General features: G+C 42.3%; 1 protein-coding gene across 2 annotated transcripts in view; it reads left to right on the top strand.

The window, feature by feature from the left end:
- LOC109891713 (membrane-associated phosphatidylinositol transfer protein 2) overlaps positions 1–21,986 on the top strand; it is a 75,456-nt gene extending 53,470 nt beyond the window's left edge. The window contains exons 11-28 of one of the 2 annotated variants that reach the window (XM_031826314.1): positions 1,283–1,373; positions 2,603–2,756; positions 2,846–3,035; positions 3,834–3,953; positions 4,153–4,373; positions 4,509–4,675; positions 10,032–10,202; positions 10,739–10,873; positions 11,265–11,411; positions 11,545–11,844; positions 13,158–13,306; positions 13,435–13,551; positions 13,944–14,060; positions 14,241–14,389; positions 14,725–14,874; positions 15,073–15,256; positions 15,561–15,689; positions 16,852–21,986. In XM_031826314.1, coding sequence (XP_031682174.1) covers positions 1,283–1,373; positions 2,603–2,756; positions 2,846–3,035; positions 3,834–3,953; positions 4,153–4,373; positions 4,509–4,675; positions 10,032–10,202; positions 10,739–10,873; positions 11,265–11,411; positions 11,545–11,844; positions 13,158–13,306; positions 13,435–13,551; positions 13,944–14,060; positions 14,241–14,389; positions 14,725–14,874; positions 15,073–15,256; positions 15,561–15,689; positions 16,852–17,208 — 3,048 coding nt within the window. In that variant the 3' untranslated portion in view covers positions 17,209–21,986. The remainder of the gene's footprint in view (positions 1–1,282; positions 1,374–2,602; positions 2,757–2,845; positions 3,036–3,833; positions 3,954–4,152; positions 4,374–4,508; positions 4,676–10,031; positions 10,203–10,738; positions 10,874–11,264; positions 11,412–11,544; positions 11,845–13,157; positions 13,307–13,434; positions 13,552–13,943; positions 14,061–14,240; positions 14,390–14,724; positions 14,875–15,072; positions 15,257–15,560; positions 15,690–16,851) is intronic. The other variant, XM_031826315.1, reaches the window with a different exon arrangement.
- Positions 21,987–23,975: the final 1,989 nt, after the last annotated feature.

The following is a 23,975-nucleotide window of genomic DNA, read 5'->3' as shown; positions in this document are numbered from 1 at the left end:
CCACTCTGGTAGGCTTACATTATGATCAAATAGCCACGGTAGCGTACTTGGTCACTGTTAAAACTGTACTTTAAAGTGGGTACAGGCTCCATGTTCACAGTAACTTCAAGTGGGTACAGCCTCAGTGTTCACAGTAACTTCAAGTGTGTACAGCCTCAGTGTTCACAGTAACTTCAAGTGGGTACAGCCTCAGTGTTCACAGTAACTTCAAGTGTGTACAGCCTCAGTGTTCACAGTAACTTCAAGTGGGTACAGCATCAGTGTTCACAGTAACTTCAAGTGGGTACAGCCTCAGTGTTCACAGTAACTTCAAGTGTGTACAGCCTCAGTGTTCACAGTAACTTCAAGTGGGTACAGCCTCAGTGTTCACAGTAACTTCAAGTGTGTACAGCCTCAGTGTTCACAGTAACTTCAAGTGGGTACAGCATCAGTGTTCACAGTAACTTCAAGTGGGTACAGCCTCAGTGTTCACAGTAACTTAAAGTGGGTACAGCCTCAGTGTTCACAGTAACTTCAAGTGTGTACAGCCTCAGTGTTCACAGTAACTTCAAGTGTGTACAGCCTCAGTGTTCACAGTAACTTCAAGTGGGTACAGCCTCAGTGTTCACAGTAACTTCAAGTGTGTACAGCCTCAGTGTTCACAGTAACTTCAAGTGGGTACAGCCTCAGTGTTCACAGTAACTTCAAGTGTGTACAGCCTCAGTGTTCACAGTAACTTCAAGTGTGTACAGCCTCAGTGTTCACAGTAACTTCAAGTGTGTACAGCCTCAGTGTTCACAGTAACTTCAAGTGGGTACAGTCTGTGTTCACAGTAACTTCAAGTGGGTACAGCCTGTGTTCACAGTAACTTAAAGTGGGTACAGCCTCAGTGTTCACAGTAACTTAAAGTGGGTACAGCCTCAGTGTTCACAGTAACTTAAAGTGGGTACAGCCTCAGTGTTCACAGTAAAAGCACGCTAGACGTTACACAGAATTTCCACAATGTTGAAGTTTGCGCCCATCAGACCTAAAATTTGCTCAATGCTGAAAAGAATTAGAGGGAACATTGCTGTAGGCTGTGAAAATATGTTGTTTTAGTTTTTCTTTTAAAAATCCATGCCATTGTTTACTTCATTGTGCTCCATTGTGCTCCTTCACATATATACTCTATATGCCATTTAGCAAAGTGTGCATACAGTAGAACCAACTACCATGGCGTTACAAGCACCATGCTCTACCAACTGAGCTACAAAATAATAATAATAATCAGTGTCCACCATCTCTCCTCCTCTTTATCCTGTAGGATGGGTCGTCTCAGCAGTGTCTGACGCCCTCCAAGATCCACGTTCTGGTTCTGGTTCTTCACGGGGGTAACATATTAGACACTGGAGCAGGTATACAACATAAGAACTATTTTTATAAAGTGGACAACACTTAAACAGTTACAGTAAACACTTAAGCAGTTACCTTAAACACTTAAGCAGTTACCTTAAACACTTAAGCAGTTACCTTAAACACTTAAACAGTTACCTTAAACACTTAAACAGTTACCTTAAACACTTAAACAGTTACCTTAAACACTTAAACAGTTACCTTAAACACTTAAACAGTTACCTTAAACACTTAAACAGTTACCTTAAACACTTAAACAGTTACCTTAAACACTTAAACAGTTACCTTAAACACTTAAGCAGTTACCGTAAACACTTAAGCAGTTACCTTAAACACTTAAACAGTTACCTTAAACACTTAAGCAGTTACCTTAAACACTTAAGCAGTTACCTTAAACACTTAAACAGTTACCTTAAACACTTAAGCAGTTACCTTAAACACTTAAGCAGTTACCTTAAACACTTAAGCAGTTACCTTAAACACTTAAACAGTTACCTTAAACACTTAAACAGTTACCTTAAACACTTAAACAGTTACCTTAAACACTTAAACAGTTACCTTAAACACTTAAGCAGTTACCTTAAACACTTAAACAGTTACCTTAAACACTTAAACAGTTACCTTAAACACTTAAACAGTTACCTTAAACACTTAAGCAGTTACCGTAAACACTTAAGCAGTTACCTTAAACACTTAAACAGTTACCTTAAACACTTAAGCAGTTACCTTAAACACTTAAGCAGTTACCTTAAACACTTAAACAGTTACCTTAAACACTTAAGCAGTTACCTTAAACACTTAAGCAGTTACCTTAAACACTTAAGCAGTTACCTTAAACACTTAAACAGTTACCTTAAACACTTAAACAGTTACCTTAAACACTTAAACAGTTACCTTAAACACTTAAACAGTTACCTTAAACACTTAAGCAGTTAACTTAAACACTTAAGCAGTTACCTTAAACACTTAAGCAGTTACCTTAAACACTTAAGCAGTTACCTTAAACACTTAAACAGTTACCTTAAACACTTAAACACTTACCTTAAACACTTAAGCAGTTACCTTAAACACTTAAGCAGTTACCTTAAACACTTAAGCTGTTACCTTAAACACTTAAACAGTTACCTTAAACACTTAAGCAGTTACCTTAAACACTTAAGCAGTGTTCTCACTTTGTTTATTCTTGTAAAGACAATGCAACAATTTTGTATTTACTCATAATTACTCCCAGGTGAGCCAAGTAGTAAGCAGGCTGACGTCAACACTCTGAGTGGAGCATTTGAAACTGTGATGAGAGTGCATTACCCAGCAGCCCTAGGACGCATTGCCATCCGCATGGTTCCCTGCCCGGCGGTGTGTGCCGACGCCTTTTCACAGGTTTCCAAGTGAGTACACAGGTTTCCAAGTGAGCACACGCACGCACACACACACACAAACACACACTCTAACCCTCGCTCCTCTCTCTCTGGTCCAGTCTCAGTCCCTATAGTTTTGATGAGGGCTGCCTTTCCAACAGTCAGGACCACATCCCTCTGGCTGCACTGCCTCTATTGGCCACTTCCGCTCCGCAGTACCAAGACGCCGTGGCAACCGTCATCCAAAGAGCCAATCAGGTGTATGGAGACTTTATCAGGTCCTTGGAAGGGGCATCCTTCTCCGGACAGGTCAGTGCAGGAGTCAGGGGTCAAAGTTTAGGGGTTAGTGATTTTGGCTGATTATACAATACAGTGAGCTCCAAAAGTATTAGGACAGTGGTAAATATTTGTTTTGGATTTGTACTCCAGCAGTGAAATGATACAATGACTGTGCAGTTAATGTTCAAACTGTCAGCTTTAATTTGAGGGTACTTTCATCCTTATTGAGTGATCCGTTTAAAAATGACTTTTTGTACATAGTCCTCCCCCCCAAAGTATTGGGACTAATTCACTTATATGTGTATTAAAGTAGTCAAATGTTTAGTATTTGTTGGATGCATTTGCTGTTTGTTTTGGTTGTGTTTCAGATTATTTTATGCCCAATATAAATGAATGGTAAATAATGTATTGTGTCATTTTGGAGTCACTTTTATTGTAAATAAGAATAGAATATGTTTCTAAACACTTCTACATGAATTTGGATGCTACCATGATTATGAATTGTCCTGAATGAATCATCACTAACGATGAGTGAGAAAGTTACAGAGGCATAAATATCATACCCCCCCAAATATGCTAACCTCCCCTTTTACTTTATAGTAATGGTGAGAGGTTAGCTTGTCTTGGGGGCATGATGTTTGTGCATCTGTAACTTTCTCATTCATCAATATTCATGATAACCTCAACGCTACTGTATCGTTTCAAATCCAAAGTGCTGGAGTACAGAGCCAAAAAAACAAAACATGTGTCACTGTCCCAATACTTTTGGGGCTCACTGTATGTACTGTATGTACTCAATTTAAATCTGTGTATTCTCTCCTCCTGTAGGTGTGTGTGATCGGGGACTGTGTAGGTGGTATCCTAGGGTTTGATGCGCTGTGCAGTAGTAACGTCATCGTTTCAGAAAGCCAGAACAGCAGTAGACGAGGCAGCACCGTCAGCGTACAGGTACCTCTGTCTCCTTTAATTCCATCCCACAGGGCTACTCCAGGACTAAAAAGCACTTTCAATGTAACTCTCTTAATCTCTGTCTGGGAAACCGGTCCTATCTGTTGCATAGATCTGACAGCTACTAACTATGTGTGCCCTCTCTCTCCCCCTCTCCCTCTCTTTCTCTCCCCCTCCCCCTCCTCCTCCGTCTCTCCAGGACACAGACCTCCTCTCCCCTGGCATCATAATAAACAGTGTCTCTCTGTCTTCTCCGTCTTCTCCGACTCTGGAGGGCAGTCGCCATCTTAGTCGCAGTAACATTGACATCCCTCGCAGCTCAGGGCCTGACGACCCCAAGCGAATGCTGCCTCGCAAACGCAGCGACTCCTCCACCTACGAACTAGACACCATCAAACACCACCAGGCATTCCTGTCCAGGTCAGACACACACGCACATTCAAGGTATAGCTACATTGACCAACCTTTGTTATCAAATGTTAACTTTTCTACTGTTTATTTTTCCCCCCACTCTTTTGCCGTTCCCTCTCTCTCTCTCTCCCCCTGTCTCTCCAGTCTCCATAGCAGTGTATTGAGAACAGACTCAGGTTCGAGGCGCTCCAGCGGGAGTACCATGCTAGAGGGAGGGAGGCTGGACTTCGAGGTGGCAGACTTCTTCCTCTTTGGTTCACCTCTGGGGCTGGTGCTGGCACTGAGGAAGACTGTGGTGCCGTCCATAGATGGTGAGGGACACCTTCATCAGTGGTTGATCTCACTAGCCTGGGTGTGAATATATTACTGCTGCAGCCAACAGTCTTTGCCATGCATGGAGTTGACTTTTTAAGGAGTTGGCTTAAGCAGAAATAGACTATTTGCTAAATTGGCACTTTTCATGATTGCATTCCTGTGTGCAGTCTTTGATTTTGCGTTCAGCCAATTCAAACATTCATCCAATTCAAACACATCAAACATTCATCCAATTCAAACATATCACACATTCAGGTAATTCAAACACATCACACATTCATCCAATTCAAACATATCACACATTCAGGTAATTCAAACATATCAAACATTCAGGTAATTCAAACATATCAAACATTCATCCAATTCAAACACATCACACATTCAGGTAATTCAAACATATCACACATTCAGGTAATTCAAACATATCAAACATTCAGGTAATTCAAACATATCAAACATTCATCCAATTCAAACACATCACACATTCAGGTAATTCAAACATATCACACATTCAGGTAATTCAAACATATCAAACATTCAGGTAATTCAAACATATCACACATTCAGGTAATTCAAACACATCACACATTCAGGTAATTCAAACATATCACACATTCAGGTAATTCAAACATATCACACATTCATCCAATTCAAACATATCACACATTCAGGTAATTCAAACATATCACACATTCATCCAATTCAAACATATCACACATTCAGGTAATTCAAACATATCAAACATTCAGGTAATTCAAACATATCACACATTCAGGTAATTCAAACACATCACACATTCATCCAATTCAAACAAATCAAACATTCAGGTAATTCAAACACATCACACATTCAGGTAATTCAAACATATCACACATTCAGGTAATTCAAACATATCACACATTCAGGTAATTCAAACATATCACACATTCAGGTAATTCAAACACATCACACATTCAGGTAATTCAAACATATCACACATTCAGGTAATTCAAACATATCACACATTCAGGTAATTCAAACATATCAAACATTCAGGTAATTCAAACATATCACACATTCAGGTAATTCAAACATATCACACATTCAGGTAATTCAAACATATCAAACATTCAGGTAATTCAAACATATCACACATTCAGGTAATTCAAACATATCACACATTCAGGTAATTCAAACATATCACACATTCAGGTAATTCAAACATATCACACATTCAGGTAATTCAAACATATCACACATTCAGGTAATTCAAACACATCACACATTCAGGTAATTCAAACATATTAAACATTCAGGTAATTCAAACATATCAAACATTCATCCAATTCAAACATATTAAACATTCTGACTTTTTAAACATATTAAACATTCAGGTAATTCAAACATATTAAACATTCAGGTAATTCAAACATATTAAACATTCTGACTTTTTAAACATATAAGTGAGAATCTGTAAACTAAGCCACTCAGCATCTGTGTGGTGAGAGTGACGTTTCCTGCAGCTGTGGGGTCGGGCTCTGCCGGGACATGGCTAAGTGAGGTCACATCATAGTTCAGAGATTAGAGGTCATGTTTTACATCTCTGATGCCAGATCCATTAGCTGTGACATTTAAGACACAACATGGTCCAAAGTAAACTAAGAACTAAGATAAATAGAAGGTTTAGGAAGGAGCTGAGAGGCAGCAGAGGAAACAGACGGGGTTGTGACACAGATTCTTCAGGGGTTCCATGGAGTCCTAGAGAGTTCCAGAGACATGACTCATCAGCAGTTGCCTTTGTCACTTCTGGACCCTTGAGACAAGAAGCTTTGATTGAAGTTGTCCATAGTTCCGCAATTGTTTGGTCAAATGATTTTCAATATGTGAGCTTTGGAAATAACTTGGATGGCTGTTGTTCTTTTTCCCTGCTCTTTTCCTCATATCTCTCTCTCTCCCCATCTTTCTCTCTCTCCCCATCTCTCTCTCTCTTTTTCTCTCAATTCAATTCCATTCAAAGGGCTTTATTGGCATGGGAAACATGTTTACATTGCCAAAGCAAGTGAAGTAGAAAATAAATAAAAGTTAAATAAACAATTAACAGTAAACATTACACTCAAATGAATATTTCAAATGTCATGTTATGGCTATATACAGTGTTGTAACAATACGCAAATAGTTAAAGTACAAAAGGGAAAATAAATAAGGGTTGTATTTTTAATGGTGTTTGTTCTTCACTGGTTGCCCATTTTCTTGTGGCAACAGGTCACAAATCGTAATGCTGTGATGGCACACTGTGGTATTTCACCCAATAGATATGGGAGTTTATCAAAATTAGATTTGTTTTCAAATTCTTTGTTGGTCTGTATAAACTGAGGGAAATATGTGTCACACATTTGTCAGGAGGTTAGGAAGTGCAGCTCAGTTTCCACCTCATTTTCTTGGTAGTGTGCACATAGCCTGTCTTCTCTTGAGAACCAGGTCTGCCCACGGTGGCTTCTCTCAATAGCAAGGCTAAGCTCACTGAGTCTGTACATAATCAATGCTTTCCTTAATTTTAGGTCAGTCACAGTGGTCAGGTATTCTGCCACTGTGTACTCTCTGTTTAGGGCCAAATAGCATTCTAGTTTGCTCTGTTTTTTTGTTCATTCTTTCCAATTATCTTTTTGTTTTCTCATGATTTGGTTGGGGCTAATTGTGTTGTAGTCCTGGCGCTCTGTTTGTGTTTTTGAACAGAGCCCTATTACCAGCTTGCTTAGGTTACTCTTCTCCAGGTTCATCTCTCTCTAGATGATGGCTTTGTTATGGAAGGTTTGGGAATTACGTCCTTTTAGGTGCTTGTAGAATTTAAGACTTTTCTGGGTTTTGATAATTAGCCAGTATCAGCCTAATTCTACTCTGCATGCATTATTTGTTTTACGTTGTCAATTTTTTTTGCAGAATTCTTTTTTCCATTTGGTTAATTATTGGTTGATGAGCAGATCCCTGACCTCACAACCATAAAGGGCAATGGGTTCTATAACTGATTCAAGAAGTTGGTATGTCGAATTTGATGTTCCTTTTGATAGCGTAGAAGGTCCTTCTTACCTTGTCTTTCAGATCGTTCACAGCTTTGTGGAAATGACCTGTGGCACTAATGTTTAGGTCGATGTGCGTATAGTTTTTTGTGTGCTCTAGGGCAACGGTGTCTAGATGGAATTTGTATTTGCGGTCCTGGCAACTGGACCTTTTTTGGAACACCATTATTTTTGTCTTACTGAGATTTACTGTCAGGGCCCAGGTCAGACAGAATCTGTGCAGAAGATCTAGGTGCTGCTGTAGGGCCTCCTTGGTTGGGGACAGAAGCACCAGATCATTAGGAAACAGTAAACATTTGACTTTAGATTGTAGCAAGGGAGGCCTGGTGCTGCAGACTGTTCTAGTGCCCTCACCAATTTGTTTATATATACAGTTGAAGTCGGAAATTTGCATACACCTTAGCCAAATATATTTAAACTCAGTTTTTCACAATTCCTGACATTTATTCCAAGTAAATATTCCCTGTTTTAGGTCAGTTAGGACTTTATTTTAAGAATGTGAACTGTCAGAATAATAGTAGAGAGAATGATTTATTTATTTCAGCTTTTATTTCTTTCATCACATTCCCAGTGGGTCAGAAGTTTACATACACTAAATTAGTATTGGTAGCATTGCCTTTAAATTGTTTAACTTGGGTCAAACGTTTCAGGTAGCCTTCCACAAGCTTCCCACAGTAAGTTGGGTGAATTTTGGCCCATTCCTCCTGTCAGAGCTGGTGTAACTGAGTCAGGTTTGTAGGCCTCCTTGCTCACACATGCTTTTTCAGTTCTGGCCACACATTTTCTATGGAATTGAGGTCAGGGCTTTATGATGGCAACACCAATACCTTGACTATGTTGTCCTTAAGACATTTTGCCACAACTTTGGAAGTATGCTTGGGGTCATTGTCCATTTGAAAGACCCATTTGCTACCAAGCTTTGACTTCCTGACTGATGTCTTGAGATGTTGCTTCAATATATCCACATAATTTTCCTCCCTCATGATGTCATCTATTTTGTGAAGTGCACCAGTCCCTCACAACATGATGCTGCCACCCCCGTGCTTCACGGTTGGGATGGTGTTTTTCGGCTTGCAAGCGTCCCCATTTTTCCTGCAAACATAACGATGGTCATTATGGCCAAACAGTTCTATTTTTGTTTCATCAGCCCAGAGGATATTTCTCCAAAAAGTATGATCTTTGTCCCCATGTGCAGTTGCAAACCGTAGTCTGGCTTTTTTATGGCGGTTTTGGAGCAGTGGCTTCTTCCTTGCTGAGCGGCCTTTCAGGTTATGTTGATATAGGACTCGTTTTACTGTGGATATAGACACTTTTGTACCTGTTTCCTCCAGCATCTTCACAAGGTCCTTTGCTGTTGTTCTGGGATTGATTTGCACTTTTCACACCAAAGTACGTTCATCTCTAGGAGATGGTCCCATTGTGTTTATACTTGCGTACTATTGTTTGTACAGATGAACGTGGTACCTTCAGGCATTTGGAAATTGTTCCCAAGGATGAACCAGATTTGTGGAGGTCTACAATTTTTTTTATGAGGCCTTGGTTCATTTCTTTTGATTTTCCCATGATGTCAAGCAAAGAGGCACTGAGTTTGAAGGTAGGCCTTGAAATACATCCACAGGTACACCTCCAACTGACTCAAATTATGTAAATTAGCCTATCAGAAGCTTCTAAATCCATGACATAATTTTCTGGAATTTTCCAAGCTGTTTAAAGGCACAGTCAAATTAGTGTATTGTAACTTCTGACCCACTGGAATTGTGAATTAATTATAAGTGAAATAGTCTGTTAACAATTGTTGCAAGAATTACTTGTGTCATGCACAAAGTAGATGTCCTAACTGACTTGCCAAAACTATAGTTTGTTAACAAGAAATTTGTGGAGTGGTTGAAAAACGAGTTTTAATGACTCCAACCTAAGTGTATGTGTTTTTTGTCAATTTTAACCCCACACTGTATACATTGATTTTATAATGTTGAATGTTTTTCTCCCAACACTGCTTTCCATCAACTTGTATAGCAGACCCTCATGCTCAAATTGAGTCAAAAGCTTTTTTGAAATCAAGAAAGCATGAGAAGAATTTGCCTTTGTTTTGGTTTGTTTGTCAATTAGGGTGTGGAGGGTGAATACATGGTCTATCGTACAATAATTTGGTTAAAAGCAAATGTGACCTTTGCACAGTACATTGTTTTCACTGATGAAATGTACGAGTCTTCTGTTAATGATAATGCAGAGGATTTTTCCAAGGTTGCTGTTGCTCTTGACACATATCCCACGGTAGTCTTTCTCTCTCTCCCTTCAGTCTCATCATTGCGTCCGGCCTGTCAGCAGCTATATAACCTGTTTCATCCAGCGGACCCCTCTGCCTCCCGCCTGGAGCCCCTTCTAGAGAAGAGGTTTCACCAGCTGCCCCCCTTCTGTGTCCCCCGATACCAACGCTTCCCTCTGGGGGACGGACACTCTGCTCTGCTGGGTGAGGATAGATACACACACACACACCAGAAGTATGTATTTATGAGAGCAAGCACTCAAATCAATCCCTCCAAAAGCAAGCACTCAATTGTCTGTGTGGTTTGCTTTCCATGTCCATATGCTGTCATGGTAGCGTATCTGTGTGCATGTGTTATCAGATATAATGTACTGTGCTTTACGTCCGTTCAGTCAGTCTTATTTTTTTTAATTTTTTTTAATTGAACCTTTATTTTTCTAGGCAAGTCAGTTAAGAACAAATTCTTATTTTACAATGATGGCCAACCCCGTCCAAACTCTCCCCTAACCCAGATGATGCTGGGCTAATTGTGCGCCGTCCTATAGGACTCAGCAGTTATTACGCACTGAACTGGTCTGTAGTCTGTTACATACGTTTATTTCTGCCTCTCTGTCCCACCCACCACCCCATGTCTCTTCTGCCTCCCCTGTCCCCATCTCTCTCCCCTGTGTCTCCCCCCTCTCCTCATCTCTCTGTCTCCCTCTTGCCCATCTCTCTATCTTCCCCTCCTCATTCCCCAGTGGAGACTATGCAGAGTAACCCCCATCTCCTGTTGGAGTCAGTACCCCTGCGTTGCCAGGAGGGGGGCGTCAGTGAGACCTCCATCCCCGTCCCTGTACGCAGCTGGCCCCAGCAGGCCTCACAGCTCAACGACAGTGTGTACCCTTTCTCTGTCTCTGTCTGTCTGTCCACTGCTTGGTTCCCTTTCGCTGTTGCTCTGTCTGACTGTCTGTGTCTCTCACTCTCTTTGTCTGTAAAATGTAAATGATTGCCTGATCAAACTCTCTCTCTCTCTCCCTCTTCCTCTCTCTCTCTCTCTCTCTCTCTCTCTCTCCCTCTCTTCCTCTCTCTCTCTCCCTCCCTCTTCCTCTCTCTCTCTCTCCCTCTCTTCCTCTCTCTCTCTCTCCCTCTCTTCCTCTCTCTCTCTCTCTCTCCCTCCCTCTTCCTCTCTCTCTCTCTCTCTCTCCCTCTCTTCCTCTCTCTCTCTCTCTCTCCCTCTCACTCACTCACACACACTTTCTCTCCGGTATCTCCTTCCCTCCATAGCGGACATGTTTGTGGACACCCAGTACCCGTCCTCCCCGCTGACTGGACCCCCCCACTCCAGAGGCCCCCGTAGGTCCAGTGAGGCCAGCATCGCTAGCCAGGTGTCAGGCATGGCCGACTCCTACACCGCCTCCAACATCACCAACAGTCAGTATGGACTTCATACTGTTTATACTGTTAACAGCAGTGTTTGTGGCTCAGAGAGAGATAACATTCATTCTCTGAAATGTTTCACTTTGTTTATTTCTTCTTTTGTACCGTCTGTTTTGTTGTTCCGTAGCTACTAAATGCTATAGCAGTTCGTCTAAGAAGCTGGGTCTCCTCTCCCAGCTTGCACTTTCTAAACTCCCCTCGAGGAGCCCCTCTCCACGAGCCAGGAAGAAGATACGACCCTTCCTCACTCTCAGACACACCGACTCAGAGCAGGGTGACGATGATGTCACCTCTGACATCACTTCCTCTGATGTCTCCTCAGACCTGCCCTCTGACTTCACTGATGTCACCTCTGATGTCACCTCTGACATCACCGATACGAACTCTGACCCTCCGTCGCCAGATACGCTGATGGACATAGAGCAAGGTAGTCTGGGTACTGTAGTTTCCCTGGAAGGAGGAAGGTTTGAATCCTGTGTGACCTCCAGGACACTCATCTGTGTGCCCTGTCATTGGTCACCTTCCAGCTACAGTTGAACCATCACACTGTATTAGATGTCCTCTCTCTCCTCTACAGCATTTACCCTGTACTGTACTGCAGTGGTTCCCAAACAGGAGTTATGGCAACGTCCTCAATCAAAGACCGGATTAACCCTATCAGTCCCGAGACCCCAGCAAAAATCGTCTTTTTATTTATCTGACTTTCATTGATCTGCATGTCCAGACCTCATATTTAACCATTTTCTTTTCAGGACAAAATTTGACATAAACAGTTGCATTCATGAGTTTTATTGACTAATGTCAATAAAACAAATAAGGTCTGCCAAAGCAAACGCCTGATAAAAATGAATTTATATGAATGCTGTAAGTACAGAATTTGTTTGCTTAGTGGAAAATTAATATCCGACTAGTCAGTGACAACTGTGTGGAGTTTGAGAAAACAACTATATGAGCCTATTACAGCATTATAGGCGTTTTTGTAGAAAGACCCCAGGGATCCACCCTTGTCTCACAAACAATGCTCTAGCTCCGCCCCCGTTAATCACACAGACTAATCCAATGACACAACCTGTAGTCTGTAGCTCAAACACACTATGTTTAAAAGGAATTAGAAGTCCAAATTGCGCCGGCATCACTGTGGGACTCATTGTGTTAAAATGAGGGACCACTGTTTGGAAATCGCTGATATTTTATGTTACCCTGTCCTTCCTCCTTCCTCCAACCAAATCTGTCCCTCTACTCCAGTTTAATCTGTCCCTCTACTCCAGTTTAATCTGTCCCTCTACTCCAGTTTAATCTGTCCCTCTACTCCAGTTTAATCTGTCCCTCTACTCCAGTTTAATCTGTCCCTCTACTCCAGTTTAATCTGTCCCTCTACTCCAGTTTAATCTGTCCCTCTACTCCAGTTTAATCTGTCCCTCTACTCCAGTTTAATCTGTCCCTCTACTCCAGTTTAATCTGTCCCTCTACTCCAGTTTAATCTGTCCCTGGCCTGAAAGTCCATTCTTCTCCTGTGTGGACCTGTGACTCTCCGTCTGTAATATACAGCCTCTCCCTTGGACTGTACATCTCTGGATGAGCACACTTCCCTCTACTGTGGAACCCCTCTTTGTCTGGAACTATCATTGACCAGAAATATGTCCATCTCTTTTTCTAACACTATCTTCTTTTCTCAACCGTGATTACCTATCGCTTGTTTTATGCCAGGACTGTTTCTTCTCTCTCACTCTCTCTCCCTAGTTGCGTCTCGGTGGTGGGGCAGCAAGCGGATGGACTATGCCCTGTACTGTCCTGATGCCCTCACAGCCTTCCCCACTGTAGCTCTGCCTCACCTCTTCCATGCTTCATACTGGGAGTCCACTGACGTTGTCTCCTTCCTACTCAGACAGGTACAACTGGTTATGAATGCCCTATGAATGTTTACAGCATAATAAAGGCATTGCCTCCTTTGAGCTGTTATAAGGGCTCATGTATTCTATATGAATGCTTATGTAATCATCCCTGTCTGCTTCTCCAGGTGATGAGGCATGAGAACTCTAGTATTCTGGAGCTGGATGGTAAAGAGGTGACCGAGTTCAAGCCTTCTAAACCCAGAGAGAAATGGCTGCGCAAGAGGACACACGTCAAGATCAGGGTGAGCACAGGCCCCTTCCTAACTGTTAACTCGAAATGACACAACGACAAGGTTCCAGTTTAACAAAGTTTACTATACCGTATGAACACCCACAAAGGTAGCCATTACACTCAAGGCCAGGTCCATCAATGACTAGACTTCCTGCGCATGCTCACTCTTGACTGAGTGATAGCCCCATAATAACAGAAATATAGGGATACATAAAACATGAACTTAGTACTAACCACTTTTAGCCATTAGTGATATCTCAAGTTAATGCATTTATCAGGAGTTTACTAGTTTCTGTATCAGTACACCAATGGTAAATATGTGTGTGTGTGTGTGTGTGTGGTGTGTGTGTGTGTGTGTGTGTGTGTGTGTGTGTGTGTGTGTGTGCGTGTGTGTGTGTGTAGAACGTTACGGCCAACCACCGTGTGAATGATGCTGTGTTCACTGAGGATGGAACACAGCTGGTGATGGGACGCTTCATGTACGGACCTCTGGACATGGTCACTCTCACTGGGGAGAAGGTAAAGCATCGCATCGGGACAAACTTGAGTTCTGCCACTGATTGCAAGACACTGGGATAAAGCCAAACCCTAACTTGAGATACTTCCATGCAACTACATTTTTGTTTGCATAAATAATTTATTTCTGTCAATGCAACATATGGCCGTATAATCTGTAACCTCCTCTTGCACCTCCTCCAGATTGACATCCACATCATGACCCAGCCCCCCTCAGGAGAGTGGATGTACTTTGACACTGAGCTGACCAATAGCAGCGGACGGATCTCCTATGTCATCCCAGAGAGCAAGAGGCTGGGCATTGGAGTTTATCCTGTCAAACTGGTCGTCAGGTAGGTTACAGGATTCATCTGATTAGCTGATTTTCATGGTGTTTTGGAGTATTAAAGCAAGCTTTGAATTAAGTGTATTTGTTACAATTCCTCTTTCCTGCACCTCTCCTCCTCTCTCTCTCTCTTGCCCTCCCGTTCCCTTCCTCCCCCCCCCCCCCCCCCCTCTCTCTCTCTCTCTCTCTCTCGCCCCCTCCCTTCCTCCCTCTCTCTCTCTCTCGCCCCCTCCCTTCCTCCCTCTCTCTCTCTCTCGCCCCCTCCCTCCCTCTCTCTCTCTCTCGCCCCCTCCCTTCCTCCCTCTCTCTCTCTCTCGCCCCCTCCCTTCCTCCCTCTCTTAGAGGTGACCATACATTTGCGGACAGCTACCTGACGGTGTTGCCGCGGGGAACAGAGTTTGTAGTGTTCAGTATTGACGGCTCGTTTGCTGCCAGTGTGTCCATCATGGGAAGTGACCCCAAGGTCAGAGCTGGAGCTGTAGATGTGGTCAGGTAGGAACATGATGAGTTTTATTTCATGTGGTTGTAGCTATATGTTCCTGCCCAGGAGTCACACTAGCTAATGTTGACATACAAGTTGTGAATAGTCCCTGGCAATCATCAAATTAATAAATGAATAGACAAGACACCCAACCCTTTGGGCTTCTACTTGTTCACCCACATCCTGGTCTCCCTCCCTCCCTCCCTCAGACACTGGCAGGACCTGGGCTATCTGATAGTGTATGTGACAGGTCGTCCAGACATGCAGAAGCAGCGTGTGGTGGCCTGGCTGTCTCAACATAACTTCCCTCATGGCATCGTGTCCTTCTGTGACGGCCTGGTCCATGACCCCCTCAGACACAAGGCCAACTTCCTCAAGTCCCTCATCTGTGAGGTACAGTAACGGGGGCAGAGATGAGGGTGTAGGGGTAAGGGGTTAGGGTAACACTGGGTTTGAGGAAGGGTAAGTGGGTTGTTCAGGGTGAGGGGACTAGGCGAGGTAGGTTTCTATTGTCAAAATACAATGTGATAGAAACAACAAAACTATCCCTACTGATGTAGTGTTTCTAACAGTCCATTTCTCTCTCTCTGTGTGTGTGTGTGTGTGTGTGTGTGTGTGTGTGTGTGTGTGTGTGTGTGTGTGTGTGTGTGTGTGTGTGTGTGTGTGTGTGTGTGTGTGTGTGTGTGTGTGTGTGTAGGCCCATATGAAGATCTTTGCTGCTTACGGCTCTACTAAGGACATTTCAGTGTACTCCTCAATAGGCCTGCCCCCGTCACACATCTACATAGTGGGGCGGCCCACCAAGAAGATGTCCAGCCAGTGTCAGGTACTTAACTAGCTCTTAGAAAATACACTGTCCCCCCAAAATAAGTCATACATTCAAGTGTATAATAGGCAGAATCTACCACACACCCAGAGCTGATTAGTTAAGGTGCTGAATCTACCACACACCCAGAGCTGATTAGTTAAGGTGCTGAATCTACCACACACCCAGAGCTGATGAGTTAAGGTGCTGAATCTACCACACACCCAGAGCTGATTAGTTAAGGTGCTGAATCTACCACACACCCAGAGCTGATTAGTTAAGGTGCTGAATCTACCACATACCCAGAGCTGATTAGTTAAGGTGCTGAATCTACCACACACCCAGAGCTGATTAGTTAAGGTGCTGAATCTACCACACACCCAGAGCTGATTAGTTAAGGTGCTGAATCTACCACACACCCAGAGCTGATTAGTTAAGGTGCTGAATCTACCACATACCCAGAGCTGATTAGTTAAGGTGCTGAATCTACCACACACCCAGAGCTGATTAGTTAAGGTGCTGAATCTACCACACACCCAGAGCTGATTAGTTAAGGTGCTGAATCTACCACATACCCAGAGCTGATTAGTTAAGGTGCTGAATCTACCACACACCCAGAGCTGATTAGTTAAGGTGCTGAATCTACCACACACCCAGAGCTGATTAGTTAAGGTGCTGAATCTACCACACACCCAGAGCTGATTAGTTAAGGTGCTGAATCTACCACACACCCAGAGCTGATTAGTTAAGGTGCTGAATCTACCACACACCCAGAGCTGATTAGTTAAGGTGCTGAATCTACCACACACCCAGAGCTGATTAGTTAAGGTGCTGAATCTACCACACACCCAGAGCTGATTAGTTAAGGTGCTGAATCTACCACACACCCAGAGCTGATTAGTTAAGGTGCTGAATCTACCACACACCCAGAGCTGATTAGTTAAGGTGCTGAATCTACCACATACCCAGAGCTGATTAGTTAAGGTGCTGGAGGCAAAAGGCAAAACTGGATGAACAGGACATAATAAATGCAAGTGTATAAACGCTCATCTTCCAACTTCCCTTATGAATAAATAGAATGCATAAATGTATCCCTATAGCTGGATAGTTTAGTAGATACATAAAGTGATTGATCTGATCTCTCATCCATTCCTTCCCCTTCTGTCTATCTGATCTCTCTCAGTTCATCCCAGATGGCTATGCGTCTCATCTCTCCCAGCTGGAGTACAATCAGAGGTCTCGTCCTGCCAAGACAGCCAGTGCCCGTATCGTCCTCCGTAAGGGCAGCTTTGGACTGGGCGCGGCCGGGGGGGACTACCTCCGCAAGCGCAACCACATCCTGCGCTCAATCAACCCAACTGGGGGGGTGGTTTCTAGCTCCTCTGGCCAACCAGGACGTACGGAACGCACGCTGAGCCAATGCGAGGTGGAGAGGGAGAAAGCAGCGGGGACCCAGAGGAGTATGAGTATAGCAGCTGGGTGTTGGGGCCGCACCGGGAGCACCAAGGAGGAGTCAGGAGGGTTACTCAGCCCTAAGTAGGGCTCACCAGACTGGGCTACAGGGGGAGGGGACCCTGCCTGACTGGACATGAGCACCATCTCTGGACTGGCCCTGAGAGAGAGATGGAGAGAGGAGGAAATATGGTGAGAGAGAGAGATAAAGAAAATTATGGGATGAAGGAGGGGATGGATAGGGTTAACAGAGGGATGGAAAGAGAGGGAAAAGGGCAGAGAGGGTCTCTGGGGAAATGGATATAAAGCCAGAAAGATGGGTGTTGCTCTAACTTTGATGTACATTTTCTAAAGACGTTTCTACCTTATCATGAGAGTCTCACAGTCAAGACTTTTATATTACCTATCTTGGCCACGAAAAGAACTGTAAGGAAAAACGAAACATTTAAACAAACTATCGTAAGCCTTAATCGTTGCCCCCTTGGGGCCTGGAAGGCCCACCCTGGTCCGAGGAATGGTTAAATTTACTCTCTGCATCTAAAGGACAATGGGAATTCACAACCACCCCAGCTCAGGACAGGCCCAGACCATGGAGCCATCAAAAGAAGTGTCAATGGTGACCTGGAGGTCAGGGTGGTCAGTTTGTAGCCATGGCAACAAGCCAACAACTTCACCTCTGATTTGATCCCTTTATCTTCGCTGAGATACTGTCAACAAAGAAGCACCATTACCCTAAAGAAAGATTGAGGGAAGAGGAGAAGAAAGAGGGAGAAGGATACATGGAAAGAGGGTAGATACAGAGAGAGATGCAAGGCAAAAGGGAGGGAGGGGCAAGGTTATGGATGAGGTATAGAATTTCCCTCTAGTCTCTATTTTCCTCTACTGTTTCCAGTGTGGTACTACACAGTGATTTGTACTGTCAACGTTGGCTCCGCTCCAGTCCTTTTAAGTCAATAACAGAGTAGCTACAGTACCAGTACCATGTATCTCAGTTTGGCCTGTGGGCTGTCCCAGGCCTTAAACACCAACGACATGTTTATGAGTCAGACTCTGAAGGAACCCAGGACTGAGCTTAACAAGGCTTGGCTTTGATATAACAGAAGACATTAGTGACACATTTCCTCAGACAGATAACAGCAACAATCCCTTTACCAGACCATCTGCTTGCAATACCTTTGAGCCACCAGTGGTGGGCACTCTCCCACTCTGTTTTCCATAAGCATGATGCTGTTGGTAGTCATTCAGTCCACCATGCGGCGCCCCCTAGCGCTCAATGTTTGTCATTACACACAATTCAGTGACCACTGGACTTCCCTATGATACTCTGAGGAGTCTGAGCTCTTTCATTCTTGAGAGATGGGATGAATGATATTCATTAGACATTACTACATTTCAGTCTGGATAAAGACATGGATAAAGATTACACTTTATTTTACAGTTCCCCTATCCTGTTTTAGTTTACCTGGTAGTAATACCTCATGATAGACGCCTGCTGATACCAAGTTGTTTCCAACTGTGATTAATTATCTGAAGTACCAGAGAATATACAATGTTATTCCTTAGCAAATACCAGCTGTCATAGGACTGTAGAATAAAGTGTTACTGATACTTTGACTAAATCTATGGCAACCTGTACACAAAATGAAAGATGAACACCTAACAGAGAAGCAGTAGTAGGGTTGTACCCTTTTCTATCATACTGTCCTGTTGTCTGGCTCCTACTGGTTAGATATTGATATGAGAGAGTGTTCCTTTATCCTCCACTTCAAATATATTCCCATTACTAATTACACAAAGCCAACGCAGGGCCAAAACACCAATCTCTCTCTTAACGGCTGCAGTATCTCAACCTGTTCAACCTCGTTGTTCTCAGCACTAGTTTATGGCGGAGAATCTAGTTACCATCTCATGTAGCTACATATTGTTACCTTTGTAGTGCATGATATAATAACTATTCATTATTGCAGGGTATGTGTGCTACAGTACTTACACTCGTGTACATTCTTTAAATGTCAGGATTACTTAATAATGTAAGTAAATGTGCCAAGAACAAGACAGTTGTTGGTTAGGTGTGGAAAGATCATGTACCAGGCTGTATCCAACCTTTCCTTTGTGCTGTGTATGGTGAGATGAGTTGGAGCTTGTTGCATTGAGATCTTGGCGGCGTGGCTTTAACTAAAAGGCTGTGCTGTTATATACTGTATTTTACAGATGTAAATCAGATTAGATCTATGAATTTGTAGATATGTTTTAATCCAACATATTGTCCATATCTAAGTAAAGGACATAATTGCTGATATAGGATGTGGTTATGGTTTCACTTATGACTTGAGCGCTTGTAAGCTCTAGCATGTTGCTTTGATTCTAGGGACACTATTGTCAACTACAGTAGGGTGGCAGGTAGCCAAGCTGGTAGAGTATTGGACCAGTAACTAAAAGTTTGCTGGTTTTAATAACCCAGGCTGACAAAGTGAAAAAAATCCCTTATAAAACAACTAATTTGACCAAATGTGGTGGGATGTAGGGATACCTAGTCAGTTGTCCAACTGAACATAGCTTCTGCATTAACCCAACTCCTCTGAATCAGAGAGGTGCGAAAGGCTGCCATAATTGACATCCATGTCTTCAGCACCCGGAGAACAGTGGGTTAACTACCTTGCTCAGGGGCACAAAGACAGATTTTTACCTTGTCCGCTCAGGGATTCAATCCAGCAACCTTTTGTTTACTGTCCCAACACTCTAACCACTAAACTACCTGCCTCCCTGTGTATGTGACAATAAAACACCCTTGTATTGTCAACCTAAATGGAAGGTTTGATTTATTGCTATCTGTTATACAACGGGTGGGTCTAATACTGAATGCTGATTGGCTTAGGTGAGGATTGTTCATGTGATTAAAGCAATAGTTTTTGTCAGACATTGATCAGACCAAAAAAAGAATAATCTAGTCTAATGTCAAGTCCATTTGTTGTGTACAGTAGTTCTAGTTACCTAAGGCCACTTTTGAGGTATTTAAAAAAACAAAAACGGTTGGAATTTGGTTTTGCAGTGAACTACGATTTTAACCAAGGATGTAGACTAGAGCTGTAGCTGATTGGCTGGAAGGCACTGTGAGGTTTTAGATACAGCCATACTGTCCCCCTCTGGCCTGTGGGTTGGTGATGATGAGCTAGTGGAATGTCCTCCTGCTACAGAGCTGGAGAGCCCAGACTGTACAGGAGCCATGGATGTCTGTCTGTCAGTGTAGATAAGGTCAAAATGATACTGTTTATGTAGGAATATAATGGTTGAGAGGTATTTATTTACATAACTCATGCGGTTACTTAATATGATGGATCTTTCAGGTGAATAGCGTTTTGTTTATGATGATGATCTAGTTGTGAATAGGAGGACCAACAGTCAGTGGAAGGTGTTTGTTTTCTTAGCCAGTGCAATATTATTATTGTTCCAGTCGCAGAACCACAAGCAGACACAGACAGTCAGAAACCACAGCAGAGACAATCTATATATTGTATCTAACATGCACGAGCATAGACAACATCTAGTTCTACTGTCCCGCCCCTTCACACTTCTATTGTCCCTTTACAAAGGTTAACTATTACGATTTTATAGTGCAAACAAAACTATTTTTCAAACCGGACCATTTTACAAAGTCTTTGACAGAATACTGTATTGCTTCCTATCGTGTGTGAAGGTAGATTTTTTAGTCAGAATGAAGAAGTGGTTGAATGTGAACATGTGAACGTGAAACTCCATCCGCTATTTGAATTGTATTAGGTGGTGTTCATCATTCAGACTGGGTTAGCCCTTCAATACTGTATACAGTATGTATATATCAGTTATGTTAACCACTTAACCGTACAGTATGTCTTGAAATAGAAATGTATGTCAGAAAAAACGACTGTTTATATTTGAGAATATTACAATTATTGCCACTTTAGTAGCAGTCTTGCATGTACTCCTATTAGAGGTCAGTGTACACAATGTACAGGACATGTTCTACTGTATGGGGCTGAAATCTTATTAATAGTTCTACACCTTGTAGAGTTACGGGGGGAGGGGGGGGTCAGTTAATGCTTTTTACTAAGGAGTGTAATATTAGCACAAACAGACTGCATTTCAGGCTAACAATGTGTACTTACACTGTACCTGCTTATGTAGCTACCACGTAAATACATAGATTTCTGAATACTTAATATGCTGTAAAGTGGGACCAATATATTTAGCTACAATACAGTACATACATAAAATGTATGTCATTTACTCAAGTATTAATAATATAAAATGTACACAAGCTTAACATGATTATATCCATTAACAGATTGGGAATGTTTTGTACAGTATTAGTACAATACAGTAATGGCATATACTATCACTCTAAATATATAGATATATAGGGGTAACATATACTGGTTGAGGTGGCAATAATGTAATTATATTTTGATTATATGCAGTTTATTGGACATAAAGGTAGAATAGTAATCATATAATGCATATTTGAATTTGAAGGCATGTACATAAATGAAATAGTGTTCTGTACCTCTTACAATCTCATCCATTTCCCTTTGTAGTAGGTCTGAATTTCAAATGGTTTCAGATAGTTTTTATATTTGACAGTTTATCATGGTTTTCTTTTACAGAAAAACAAAACATCATCATCAGCATTATTAGGCAAGGCCGTAAGAAGTATACTTATGTACTTGAAGTGGCACATATTTGAAACGCCTCCAACATCAGATCTGTATGCAGATCCCTCACTGCTCGCTCTCTCTCTCCTCTGGTTCATAGCTCACTTTGAACCTTCGAGGGTGAGAGCTCGCTGTATCATTGTGTCTGTGCTGTGGAATAAATACAATTGGAAAACGAGCACTCTCTCCTTGTAGATGTTATGGTTTATGTGGGATCAAATTTTATAGCAAAGTATTATTTGTACATGTAGTGTTTTGTCTATGATGAACATTCTATTGTATTAATTGGAGGACCAACAATAATATTGACATAGAGAAACAGACACAGCAGAGGCAACAAATCATACCCACACACAGATCCAGATTTAGTTACCATCATTCCAGAGAAAACATGTGAGTACCTACACTGGCTGGGAGCAGCCTTACAGCATTACCCTGGTAGCAGTTTAGGGGTAAAATGTCTTGCTCAAGGCCACAATGGTAGTAGGGGATGGAACCAGCCCTGGGGAGGAAGATGGAGAGAGAGGCTGGTGATGGCAGACAATACAATGCCAAATTGCTTAGAGTTACACCTAACCAAATATCTACCCCAATCTCTCACATTTTTAATGAGTGCTTGATGTGTGCCCAGAAGTCTGGAAAGAGTCAAAGGTTATTCCACTACCTAAGGATAAAAAAGCTACATTCACTGGTCCTAATAATCATCCTATAAGCTTAATGACTGTGTTAAGTAAATTATTGAAAAGAAATTGCATCTGTACAAATCAAGGATTATTTCTCATGTAATGGTCTGATAACGGGTTTCCAGCATACAAAGAAGAGCATTCTACGAGTACGGCCTTAGCACAAATGACAGATGATTGGTTAAAGAGTATGGATGACAGGAAGTAAGATGGTGCAGTGTTGCAAGATTTAAGTGCTGCTTTTGATGTAATTGATCATGAACTGTTACTTGGTAAACTCAAATGTTATGGTTTTAAATCTGCAATTCTATCCTGGATAGAAAACTATCTATCCAGGAGAAGGCAAAAAGTGTTCTTTGATGGTAGCTTTTCAAACATTTAAGATATACACTGTGGTGTTCCTCAAGGAAGTTGCCTAGGCCCACTTCTCTACTCTATCTTTACTAATGATTTGCATTCAGTAATGAACAAAGCAAGAGTGGTCATGTATGCTGATGACTCTACAATGTATAGCGCGGCATCAGAATGTAATGAGCAAACAGATGTACTGAGCAGTGAACTTGTCACATCTGCTCCTGCTACGCCCTCTGGTGTTCATCCGGTGTGTTCTTGACCTGCAGTTACTCACCCTGTACACACTCTCTCTCCCTCTCTGTGTGATTGGGTGGTTGGATACCACCACCACTACCTTGGATTCCCCTCAGGACCTGTTTACCCTGTTCTACTCAGCTAACTCCAACCTCAGTCTCCACATCTGGTTTTTCTGCAACTCATCTGAGCTTCCCCGGATCTGCACTCCATATCTCCCTGTGTAACAATAAATGTTTTGGTTCATTCATCCCTGTTTCCTCATCTGAGTCTGCTCTTGGGTTCCCCTGTGTCGCTCTGGTTAACAGAACTAAGAATGGTGTCTGAGTAGGTTGATCCCCAGTTGAATTTGTTGATGAATAGAACACATATAGAGCACACGAAAAAAAACGAATCTACTAGATGCAGTTTTATCATGGTCAGAAAACATAGATAATATTATTAAGATGGGTCGGGGAATTGCTGTTACAAGAACATGGTCAGAGTATGTAACATCTAGCACACTGAATTTGACTTGTTGGGGAGGGATTAATAGTCAACAGTACACACCTTGAATTGCTATCAAGCACCTGAGCAAAAATGCATCACGTGACATGTCTCTTCTTGGTTTCAATCAAATTCAGGCGTGGCAGCTTGTGTCCTGATATGCAGGATGAACAGGTAAATAGAGATTATTCTGTTTGCTTTTGTTCCTTTTTAATCAGCTTGACTGACTTTCTTGTACTGCTCATCTATTGTGGTGTATATTTGAGTTATCTTCAGTTTCCCTTGATGTAAGTCATGGACATCACTCAAACTCTTATCTTTTTTTTCTGCTTGGAAGTCAAGTCAAGCCCCCCTTGGAAGTCAAGTCAAGCCCCCCTTGGAAGTCAAGTCAAGCCCCCCATGGTAGTCAA

This window comes from Oncorhynchus kisutch, linkage group LG6, assembly GCF_002021735.2.
Source record: "Oncorhynchus kisutch isolate 150728-3 linkage group LG6, Okis_V2, whole genome shotgun sequence".
Taxonomy (NCBI): domain Eukaryota; kingdom Metazoa; phylum Chordata; class Actinopteri; order Salmoniformes; family Salmonidae; genus Oncorhynchus; species Oncorhynchus kisutch.
This window is presented reverse-complemented; position numbering and strand designations above follow the sequence as displayed.